This window comes from Gymnoscopelus microlampas (genome assembly GCF_963454915.1).
Source record: "Gymnoscopelus microlampas genome assembly, chromosome: 8".
NCBI lineage: Eukaryota > Metazoa > Chordata > Actinopteri > Myctophiformes > Myctophidae > Gymnoscopelus > Gymnoscopelus microlampas.
Window position 1 is genome coordinate 29,640,792 of NC_139945.1, and position 12,803 is coordinate 29,653,594.

Here is a 12,803-nt window from a genome sequence, read left to right on the forward strand (position 1 = left end):
AAAACATATATAACTAACCAGTAACCACGACATCAGACAAACCCTGATTCCCAAACAAAACAAAATACATACCATAGACCAGTGGTTCTCAAAGTGGGGTCCGGGGACCCCCAGGGGTCCTTGAGAAGATTCCAGGGGGTCCCCAGCGAAATTAGTTAATACCGTCAAAATCAGTTTAACCACTTTAACCCTATTTATAAGGTGTAAAGGTGCGAGGAGCAGCAGACGTATACTGTGCATGATATATGTACTTATGGACGTTAAGGTGCTAAAAAAACACAATAGAAAGACAAAAGTCAGTGCGTTGTAATAATTCAGAAATGTCTCTGAGTATAGCGTCTGTCTCATTGAGACATCCTAGTCAACCTCCTGAATGCAGATGTGAAAACTTCATCTGGCTAATTGTAGCATTTATACACGCACTTTGTGTGTGTGTGTGTGTGTGTGTGTGTGTATATATTCCACTTGAAGTAACGTTTTCCATGAAAGCAGCTTAATCATCATTAGTGTGCGCCATTTGTATGCCATGCGGCTCTTCTTAAGAACAGAGAGGGTGGAGAACAAGAACAAGAGAGCTGCTGGACCTTGAGGCTCGGAAATGAGGCATGAAAAATACCCTGTGTTCTGCTAATGGCACAGTGGTTCTGTTCTGGTGGTGGTTGATGGAAAACTGTGATCTGGGCCTCAGCTGTAACAGCAAAGATACACGGCGGTGGGTCTGTCTGTTGACTCCAGTATAATGCACACACGGTACAATGCTTGAGGACACGACCACAGCGAGATCACTGTAGGGTCTTTTCCTGCTGTTTACTGTATTGTTTGTGTGGCGGGTGGGTAGGGGGGGGGGGGTCGCACTATACTGTTACTGTACAGGTGAATCAACATTCTCTGAAGCAGCTCGCTATAGCATTTCCTGATGATGATAGTCGCACAAACTTGACCTTTTTAGTCAGTTTAGTTACATTTGTACACTCTCTGACTCTTAATCCATTAAGAACCGGGAACTCATCTGTGTCATTTTAAGATTTATTTGGCTGTTCAATATATAGCAGATCTACAAGCCCATAGCACTCTGTGCCGCGCTACGAGCTTGTATATCTGCTATTTTTGAATAGCCACCGAAATCTAAATTGACACAGATGCTTTTCCGATCTTAATGGGTTAAATAGATCAAATGGATCAATTCTTTCTGAGGAGCCTGTTGTGTCGGGGTTATATGGGCTCTGGATTTGTCGTGGGTGTGTTTTGGCCGTTACAGTACATTAATTAAACTTAACCTTCTAGAGTGTCTTCTCCCTTTCCCTCAACGAGAACACTATAGGCGCATTGGTATTTAGATGATGGATTGGAGGAAATGCGAACAATCTTCTGCTGTGGAAAAGTGAACGTGTGGGTTCATCTAGCAGTATATGAGACACATCCGAGGTATCTTTATATAACAATGACAACTACGCCAGTCGGAATATGGCAATGACTATTGCGCTGCCCTGAGGATTAGGTATGGGAGTGGGGCATATCACGATTATTGTGACCAAAATAATTGCGATTAACAATATTATCGCGATAATAAAATTAAAACTCTTAAAATGACACTTTTGTTAACCACCATCCATAGTCTGGGGTGGAACATTTGCCACGTTGCGTTGCGACACAGCTTGTAGATCGGCTATTTTTGACAAAGAGATTTATAGAGTGAAAAAAAGACCGCATCAAGTACGTTCTTTACAGGTGAGTTTTACCAATTCTAGAGGGTTTAAGTGGCACCGGATATATGCAGCTCGGCCAAAGGTGAATTGATCCCAGTGTATGACGGAGGACAATTTCACGATTAAAATTAAAATCTCTGCGATACGATTATTGTGAGCTTTTTTTATCACGATAAACGATCCCTACTGAGGATATTATTGTGTATATATTCACCCTCACAGACCTATCCATGTGATTGGCTGTTCACCTGAGGGTAGCCAAAGAGCATGTTGTCCATCCAGGGTGACGTAACGCGTGAAGGCGTAAAGAGAAACGCTGTGTCTTCATGTTTAATGCATGCTGTTTCCCCACTCCCACGCGTAGCTACCTCTGGTCTCATGATGTTCCTATACTGTAAAGGTTTCAAAGCAGTTGATATCATTATAGTAGTACCTATATTCCCGGACAGTATTATTTGTATTGCTCTCATAATAGAGTCCAGCTGCCTACAGTCAAATATTTGCACATGGGTCTTTGGTCGGAAATTCAAAGGCAGACAGTAATAATTGGTGGGATATCTTTTTTACTCTGATAACAATGTTTAAACTGACAGGTTTGTTTACAGTGGTGCAAATTCAGTTGGGGGGGGGGGGGGGGGGGGTAGGACCACATTACTCAGTTTTAAACCCAAATCAATTAATCAAGTTGACTCAAATTGATCATATACTATAGTGTATTGAGCAGACATCTTGACACCTGAACCTTGATCTAATGATTCTCACTGTGTTTTGTAGGGTTTACTTTACATACTCTGATCAACCTCAACCGGTAAATCTGCAGATATACATTTGCTCTTGGAAATATATGAAATATCAATGATTTTATTTGTCTAAATGTACATTGAAATGTTGGTGTGGCAGACTGTGCCAGAATGTGCAGAGACAGCTTCCCATGCATACCTGAGAGTCACCAAACTTTAAAAACCTGACTGGCACGGTTTGTCCCTGCACAAGTAACTTGAGAGGTTTTGTCATTAAATTGTGCTGGAAAACAGCCTAGGTCTGGAATACAAGTACCGTTGTGTCAAGTTTGGGCAAACTTACATTTTTACATTTAACCCATTAAGACCTGAGACTGATATAAAGAAATAAAAAAAAAGATCTTCTAAATCCTAACAGTTTTCTGAAAAAAATGCAAAAAAATGTATGGATTTGGCCACGGACCCCCAACTCAAAATATTTTGTTCCAGGGACCCCCAGAAGCTAAGATTTGAGTTAAAAATGTTATTAAAAAAAAAGTATATTCAAAGATCTGCACCTATTTTCACGATTTTTCCCTAAGAAATCTAAAATGACACTTGATGCGTTCCCGGTCTTAATGGGTTAATAGTCAGGGAAATGAATGTGCTTCACAGGAAAATGCATAATGAAATATGCAGACGGTTCAAATTAAAGTATACTTGCAAGGGAGTGGAGATAAGGGTGATCTGATGGACCAGAGATGGGGTAAAGGTGTAGAGGATGGATTTTTGTTTTTCTTCTGTTGAGGATGGAGATGTGTTCTGACGTGTTCGTCGTCTTTTAGCCACTGAACCTTTGAAAATGGCCTCCCCCGTTTAACACACACGAAAGGATAGGTTTTTTTTTCTTATTGTAGCAACTCGTGAAACATTCAGACTGGTTAAAGGCATAGCTCACCCAAAACATAACTTTTAATGGAGACTTCAATTCATGGATATTTATTATTTTTTGTCGCATTCCTAAGCCAATAATTTGATGACCAGCGGACCGGTAGGCATCGGTTCCGGTAGGAGATACAAAGGAGACTCTTAGTGTCTCCTCCTAGGAATGCGACAAAAACTAAACAATATCCATGAATTCAAGTCCCCATGGGGTGACTAATAGAAAAAAAGTCATTTTGGGGGTGAACTATCTCTTTAATAAATGACGGTGGAGTTCACTTTAACCAGGCAGTTAGTCCAAAACAGCGAGCCACAGTGTGAGTTAGGCACCCTGACATAAACTCTGTGTGTGTGTGTGTGTGTGAGTGAGTGAGTGTGTACGTAAGTTTATGCATGTGCCTTAGTGTATGTTCTGTACGATGCTGTGTGTTAACGGCTGTTTCCCCTTGTTTGCATGTGTATATTTGTCTGCATATTGTTAAAATGTCTGCCCATCACCACTTACTTTCCTGTGCGTGTGTGTGTGGTTTTGCTTTGCTTTGCTTTGTCACCAAACATCAACTTGGCCTGACTCCTGTACCTTGCAACCCTAAACCTCCCTTTAACCTGTAGGCAGCGCGGCCGGACACAGACACATCAGAGCAGCGGGGGACCGCTCACCTCACCTCACCAGACCAAGGAATTTCACGGCCATAAAGCAACCAAGAATGTCTTCATCTTCTTCTACCGGAGCAACTTAAACATCAACATTAAAGATGGAGCCATAAAGATCCAGGACCTAACACTTTGGTGCCTTCCTGTTAGCATCAGCAGCTACTGTAGGCTCACTGCACCGCAGTGTGTAGGGCAGCTTGTGTCCAGCTTGGGCAGCATAGTGAGTGTGTGTGTGTGTGTGTGTGTATGTGTGAGTGTAATTTGGCCTGCCAAGTCCCCAGGGAGAACGAGCAGAGGAGTTCTGTTACACTCTCTGACAGGCCTTATACATGTTTCATCTGCTGCTCTCACAACAGAAGCCCCTTTTGTTATCTAATCCAGCCCTCTCCTCTCTCCAGTTTGAGAGACTGACTGGAGAGCAGCGAGACAGACTGCTCTTCACTGTCTGTCAGCCGGCAAGCAGACAGATAGATATACTCAGTGGAGGAGTAGAGGACTGGCACCAGGCTCAGAGGGTCTAGTGGACAGGCTTGTTGATAATCCTTCAGGACAAAGGTGCGCACACGGAGAAGGCTTATTTTGCAAAACCAATTTACGAGAAGGGCCGTACAAGAGGCCAACCATGGACCGTTAAGTATCTATCGCTTTTGCCTCTTCCATTCCTCTCCATACCTGCCAGCTCTCCTTCAAATTAGCTTTCAGTTTCTGATACATTCTCCAAGCTGCAATAAATTGTGCCTCTGCACGTCTGCAGTGTCAGTGCAGTTGTTTACAGTTGGGAGCTATAGTCTGCGCCATGAGTGGGACTCTTCGTCGACCCCCTTCGCTCCAGGTGAGCGTGCCCATCGACGCCCCGGGCTACTCCGACAGCGGGTGCTACGCCGTATCGGATGGATCGGTGAAATCGAGCTCCTCCACCCCGACGCTCCGTCGCAAGCGCTTCAAGATGCGCCGCATGAGGAACGTGCCGAGCGAGAACGAAAGGAGGCAGCCGACGGCCGACGGCCGCCTCCCGGCCCGTTCCCACTCGGCCTCCAAGGAGTACCTCCAGCTGCCCTCCATCGAGATCACGCCGTCCAGCGACGAGGACGCGTCCTCCACCTGGTCCAACTGTTCCACGCCGAGCGCCTCGCCGCGCCGCAAGCGTTTCCTGTTGAGGAAGTGGCTGAGGGTCAGAGAGAAGAAGGAGCAGGCTAGTGAAAGCAGGTTGGTATACCCCCCCCCCCCCCTCCAGCCTTCTCTTTTGTCTCTTCCCTGTCTCCCGTCTTCCTTAATACCTCCACCATGCTGCTCTCTAAGCTCCCCTCTCTGTGTAAGTGTGTCCCCTCCTCTCATTGGCGTTTTTTAAAATGCTCCCTCATGCCTTATGGACTCAAAGATGACATTGGATTGTGAGCCTCTGGGAAAAGGCTCACATGGGCACTTAACCCATTAAGACCGGGAAAGCATCTGTCTGTGTGTCATTTTTAGATTTCTTTGGCTATTCAAAAATAGCAGATCTACAAGTTCATAGCTTGTAGATCTGCTATTTTTGAAAAAGTGTGCAAATCTTTGAATATATATATTTTTTTAAGCGAACGTTTGTAACTCAAATCTTTGCTTCTGGGGTATTCTACAAATGTCTTCTAAATCCTAACAGTAAAAATGTATAGAACTTTATAATATCAGTGGTGCTCAAACTTTTTCATGTCAAGGACCATGATGTATTTGGCTGTGGACCCCCATCTCAAAACATTTTTGTTCCGAGGGACCCCCCAGAAGCAAAGATTTGAGTAAAAATGTAAAGATTTACACACATTTTCACGATTTCTTTAAAAATAAATTGCAGATCTACAAGCTCATAGCGCGGCACTCTGTGCCCCGTTATGAGCTTGCAGATCTGCTATTTTTTGAACAGCCCAAAGAAATCTTAAAATGACACACAGATGCGTTCCCTGTCTTAATGGGTTAATCAAATAGATACAATTTTTGGTGGAGCAAGTAATTAGCAGTGTACAGTAATAGTAGGGGCATTATTTGCCAAGGAAGGTCAACAGTACTCCGAGTCCCTAGGGCCGGAATTGAGAGCTATTTGACCTAGACACTGCTTGGACAAAATAGACTGTGAGCTTTTGTAACTTAGTTACAGTAAGGAGTAGGACCCAGTCAATTGTGACTACACTTAACACTGTTGACATTGGCAAACATATTGTGGTCCTCCTGAATGACTGGCTGCTGTCTAGATTTCTTGTAATCCAATGGCAGTCTTGGCAACAACCATATCTACTTTAACGGCTTCCTGCTCCGCAGTGAAGACTTTTGTGAGGGGGAAAAAAAGGATGGTTTGATGAGTATGTAAAGAACATTGATGACAAAACTTTGTACATAATGTACAGCAGTACTGAAATATAGTATAAGGTATGTACAGATAGGGACTAGAGGTGTAACTGCATCGAAATATCGTTTTGAATTTTCAACGATCTACTATATCGATATGCAAACAGCTAAATATTGTATCGTTTGACTTTGTATCGTATCGAATCGTTTTGCAATGCAAATAATCGTATCGAATCGTTCTGCAATGCAAATAATCAATGATATCAATACTAAGTACTTTTAAGAAGAAAAAAGAGAAAGAGGGGTTTATATCCAGTATCCAGGTATTTATTTTTCACACAGAATTTTTGGGTAAATAAATAGTTACTATATCGATTTTAAATCATTGAATCGAATCGTGTCGTTCTAAATTAACCTGTCCTGTATCGTTCATGTATCGTATTGACTAAATCACTGAATCGAAACGTATCGTATCGTTCTAAATGAACCTGTATCGTTCATGTATCGTATCGACAACCAAGTATCGTGATACGTATCGAATCGTTGTTAAAACGTATCGTTACACCCCTGATAGGGACAGAATCGTAAATCATCGTTCCCCTTAATCTCGGTACCTCCGAGACGTCATTTATTTTTTTGACGTGGGTTGGGGCCCCGCCACGGGGGAACACGGTTAGGTGAACTCGAAGTAAACGAGCACTCCTTTTTCAATCTGACTGTTTTTTTCAATCATACTGTAACATATACACTACAAAGACATTATGCACACGTGCGGCACACCAAATGCTTCAGTTTCGTCTGACATGATTTACTTGTTTTTTGTGTCTTAATATGATATTGTGTTTTGACAAATGATTTACCGTTTTGTAAAAAACATAATTTGTGCTCATTTAGGTCATGGCTATGATCAGGTGGACCACAGTTTCATTCAAAGTGACTAGAGATTAAGGAAAAACTGTAAATATGGAAATGGTTTACGGGGGCTGAGCTTACACTCTGTGGAGTCACTGTCTCGATGTCGGATTTATAGACCACATTCTGTCCTTCTGGTACTTCTATATTTTAAAGTAAGACGGGCAACATGACAACCGCACGTGTTTCGGGCAATACCTTCATCAGCGCTAATGCAGGCACAGAGCGCCGCGGTACAAGCAACGCAGCCAGCAAGACCTAGGGCTGTCACAATGCGTGTTTGGCCTTGAACATATGAATACAAATGTATTTATTTCTGTTCGGCCTTTTAGAATTCATAATCACAAAGTGCACAGGGCAGATGTGACAAATTACTTAAATATACAAGGAAATTAGTGACACATTTAATAATTTAATACAGTAATTATGTATATTACACGATTATGACGATTATGCAAAAATAATTGCGATTACCTCAAACAATTGCGATTATGTAATAATTGTGACAGGCCTAACCAGACCAACAATAGGCACGGCACATACGGGTATGTCAGTGTGCGAGCACCGACAGCACCCAGGCCTAACGCACCCCCCACCCATCCAGCAACACCACGGCGCACCATAAGGCCAGCCTGCCACGTCTCCACCCTCTGCAATCCCTTACGTGCATAAGAAAACAAACCCAGAGCCAGCCCAAGGCCTCACCCCCCCCCCCCCCCCCCCCCACCATCACCCCCAGTATAAGTTAGGTATATCCCCCATTAGCGAGGTGGAGGAGTCCTGGTTGAACCAAAGGTTTTAACAAGTATCATGCTTAAAGATGGAGTGCCATGATATTTTTCAACCCTAAAACCTGATCATAAGGTATTATTAATATGTAAGGATTTTTTTCTAAAAAAAAAAGTGTACAGAAATTGTTAAAAAAAATGTTTTTATGTGGACACGCCTCCAGTTCATTAAGTATGCCTGGTTCTCACCTTAGCACCTCCTCCACCACCTTAGCACCACCCACCTGTCCTTGTCCCTCCTCCTCCTCATGCCCACACCTGTTGTGTTATGATAATGAGCCGGAGGGTATATTTTTACTATGTCACTAAAGCGCTGTTTTTCTATTGGCACGTTTGACCCTCAAGGTTTCAGCCTCCAGGAAAAAACTCCAAATAGTCAGAGAAGACATGAAACACCATAAAACCACCAGCGGGGGCCTTAATGAAGTTCTATCAACCTCATAGACAAAAAAAAACAGAAAAAGTGCAAAACCATGGCACCACCTCTTTAAGTTGTAGGTGCTTAAATCTTGGTTTAATGCCCCAAAGATTTTAGAGAGGAGGGACTTATGAATACATTTGGGTACATTGTGATGTGCAAGGCTATGTTTTTGATTGCTCTTCTGGGATTTTGTCAATTGTAAAGTAGACCAAATGAATGAGGGACCGAATAGTCTATTCAGATTTAGATCACATGTTCAAGTGTGCCATGGGGTTTGGAGCAATGTCCACCTTTTTTTAGTTTTCCATTTGAAGGAAGGGCTAAAGTTGAAACCCATTGGAGTTGCAATCTCAGGTGGTGTAAATCAGTCAACCATGGCAAGTTTCCACTGAAGGAGCTCATGCAGCAAGGCCAATGTTAACACTAACAGCCCTGCTCAGGTCGCGGCTTCTAATTATTCACTGGGAAATTTGACCACACAGAGTTTATTTGACTGAACTCTGTGTGGTCAAAAAAAAAAACTCCCTGTTAATATTTGACAAAAAACATTAACTCTTTGACTGCCAACAATTAACCAATTAATTCATCTGTCTACCGTCCCCTTGCCAGCGAAAACAGCGATTTAACTGTACCTTTTGAAAATGGAATATTGTCGGTGACCTCCGTCTTCACGGAGATCACAGGGGTGTCGTAGTATCGGGGGAAAAAATACATTTGTCCGGTCACGATCCTCCATTCCAGAGCTATGGCCGTTTGAATGTGGCTTGTTTTGTTTTTTTTAATAAGCTGGCAGAAAAACAACAGAAAGCCGAGAAAAGTTTACTTTTATAAAATTAACATGGAAGGTGCCTAGCTTTTTTGTGATTTCTGGGCGTAGGCCTACTCTTCTTCGGTGGTGCTTGGATCATTCACAGGCACCCCCCCCCCCCCCCCCCCCCACCACCACCACACACCAAAAAGAGTCAGAAGTCAGAGGTCGTCCTCGGCAGTGAATGACTTAATGTAATGCAGTAATTGTGAGTTGCCATTTTTGACTAAGAGATTTGATGTAGAGGGGGAAAAAAGGAGGGGACCAAGTGATAGTAAAACCCCTGGGGGACCCCGGTCAACTATAGGGTTTAACCCTGAGAACTGTTTTAAAAAATGTCCATCAAGTTGCCTACTTCTATTACCACTGGCAAGAGATGGCAAGACAGACGGGAATACTGTAGGTCCATTATTCCATCTTGGTGTGTCTTCTGTCTGACATGAAAATGCTCTCTCTCTCTCCAGAGGCATGTACAGTATACAGAGCCCTGTCAGAGTCTCTAACTCTGAAATAGCGGATCATTATCCAATCCAGCACAGCATGGCTACAGCAGATCTCCCCCTAGGGGCATAATTTAGGGCTGTCTCGCCAGCACTGCAGCCTTAACCCATTAAAACCGGCAAAGCATCTGTGTAACCACTTTAACCATCATTTTATACTTTGGGGCTTTTCAAAAATAGCAGATCTACAAGCTCATAGCGTGGCACATGAGCTTGTAGATCTGCTGTGAACATTTTGTGCAAATCATTGAATATAATATATATATATGTTTTTAAAGTGAACATTTAACTCAAATCTTTGCTTCTGCGGGGTCCGTGGAACAACATATTTTGTAACACATTTTGTAAAATATTTATTTATAATTGTGGGTGGTCATTGACTGAACCACTCATTATAGCAACATCATTTTTTTCAAAAAACTGTTATGATTTAGAAGAGATTTGTAGAATCCCCCAGAAGAAAAGAATTTAGTTAAAAATATTTGCTTTAAAAACATATATTCAAAGATTTGCAAAAAAATTCATACAATTCATACAAAAAAATAGCAGATCTACACTCGGTGCCGCGCTATGAGCTTGTATATTTGCTATTTTTGAATAGCCCAAAGAAGTCTAAAAATGACACGGATGCATTCCCGGTCTTAAAGGGTTAATGGCATGACATTAGGAGGAGACATCTCATTCCTCAGCATTGTATAAGAAAACATTATGAAGTTGTCAAGCCATGGGTGAGGGATGGAGTTATGTAAACCCATTCTTGTCATATGGAGACATGAGGATGTCGACAGTACAGTGTGTGTGTGGCAGGCAGCCAGGTGCTTTTATATCCATTCAGTTTTGTTGGATGCCACATGTCCTCCTAGTCCACCTCCACCTGTCCTCATTATACCCACCCTGAGGAACGCCCTCTGTGTGAACCAAACTTTATTACGCAACAAGAGGAAATATTAACACTTTCACTGCCAGATTAACACATTGAGTGCCAGAGGTTTTTTAAAACAGGGTACAGCCAGTGCCAGCGTTTTTTACCGTTTATTGGCGATCTTTTTTAGAGCTGCAGAAGCCACAACGAGGACCCGGATGTAAACAAACGGTGCCTGGGCAATGGCCACGGGTCCCGTCTAATGACAGGAACAATAACATTTCTACCGTGACCGCCATTGCAGAGAGATCGCCCGTCGAAAATGGCTTGTTTTGACCACAAAAAAAAAGATATGGAGAAATAAACCTTTTTCTCAAAATCCCATCATTGGGGCGGATGCGTGTCCGTTTTTTTGGGATGACGTCACATGCGTCCATTCCCTTTTTAAAGGGTCCTAGGATCATTCCTAAGTTGCGTTAGAGCGCCCCCCTTGTGGGAAACCACTGAAAACGAAAAAGTCGTCAAAGTCGTGTTTGGCAGTCTGGACCTTTGGGGGAAAAGTCGTCAAAGTCGTCCTTGACAGAAAGCGTTAAGCCATGAACAAGACATGCAAAATGAACAGCGCACACTGTCAGCTAAAGTTCCTTACACACTGAAGTGTTTCTTTTATGTGATTAATGTGTTGTTTGTGTCATGTCATCCATACAGAACACAAATATTATATGGTGATAAAGCAAAGTAATTGTTATTTGGAGCGAGGTAGATTCTTCACTTCTAATGAAGGCGTCAAACTGCTATGAATGACTCATAACATATTCATCAACTATATGAATAGTTTTGATGTGGAATACTTGCAGGCTGTTTTCACATATAGTTTATTCGTCATGTGCCCCTGGTGTATAAAGACTTAATCCAGATGTAATGCCTGTGTGCCGTGTGATGTTAGGGAGGGACGGTGTCATTTGATACTGTAGGAGCCATGAATTGGTTTATTGCTATTATGATGTTTATGTTTGGTTATGTTGATTGTTTATATATATATTTGGTCAATGCCCTGTCACGTGTGTGTGTGTGTGTGTGTGTGTGTGTGTGTGTGGGTGGGTGTGGGTGTGGGTTACCTCAAAAGCACCACCTGTTCACCTTCTGAGAACAGACAGAGAGAGAGGGGGTGTGTGGGAGCCATACTTTTTGTTGACCGCTTTATTTGATTTAGTTATTTTGCTTTATTGTTTTGATCGCTGTGATCACCTTGCTATGAGTTTGAGCACCTTCAATGCGTTTTTTTTTTTTTTTGCTTATATTGCTTATAAACCCTTAAAACGCATTGTTTGGATCCAGCGAATCTTCCTTTTGTTTGTGGAGCGTGTCAGACAGTAGAAATGGCCCATCTCATCGCCTCTCAGCGGCTTATTTAGTTTAGGTCTCCTGCAGTCGCATACAGATACAGTGGTGAAAACTGCGCATCCAGGGAAAGGAGGAAAAACCATCTATATTCAAGCTTTGCTGACTAGAAGAAAAACTGGCAGCTATACAGCCTGAGATTAACTCACTATGTTGTGTGTTTTAAGAAAATGATGATGAACAAGAACAGTTAGTGGGGTTGATTTTTTGGTTTCAGAGCCTGTCCTTAACTAGGTTAGATTTAGGGCTGGGCGATATGACTTCAAATTAGTATCAGGATAATGTCAAACTTTTGCCTAGATTACAATTAACGAACGATTATAAAAAAAATAGCAAATCTACAAGCTTTATAAAATTTTGATTTGATTTGTTGATATAATAAGAAATGTTAGAACAATATCACAAAAAAACTGCTTCTCAATTATTCGATTAACCTACATGAGCAAGATTAAGTCGGTTAAGAATTTTGGTTTCGATATATTTTGGGTTCATTTCCCAGCCCTGTCCATGCTGCTACAGTAAATGTGTCACTGGGTGGCCCTCTACTCTGACACAACTGGTTAACCACTTGGGCAGAGGATGCCACTCATACAGGGCTCCATCCGTGGAGCTCGTTGCAGGGACTGTGTTTGCTGAGGGCAAGCAAGTACTCAGTAGTAGTATTTGTGACTGCCTCTACACCAAAATATATGTCATGTGTGTTGCCAAAATGAATGTACTGGGGATAAACAAATCTTGAGTTTCATGCTGCAGTGCATAGAATACCATTGGCCT

The 12,803-nt window shown here is 42.3% G+C and overlaps 1 protein-coding gene across 2 annotated transcripts in view; it reads left to right on the top strand.

The window, feature by feature from the left end:
- Nucleotides 1-4,817: 4,817 nt before the first annotated feature.
- The window catches only part of gramd1bb (GRAM domain containing 1Bb), a gene marked incomplete at its 5' end in the record, with an annotated part of 146,461 nt that continues 138,475 nt past the window's right edge, over nt 4,818-12,803 (top strand). For both annotated transcript variants that reach the window (XM_084065413.1, XM_084065414.1), the window contains one exon: nt 4,818-5,227. In XM_084065413.1, the coding sequence (XP_083921539.1) occupies nt 4,818-5,227 (410 nt within the window). The remainder of the gene's footprint in view (nt 5,228-12,803) is intronic.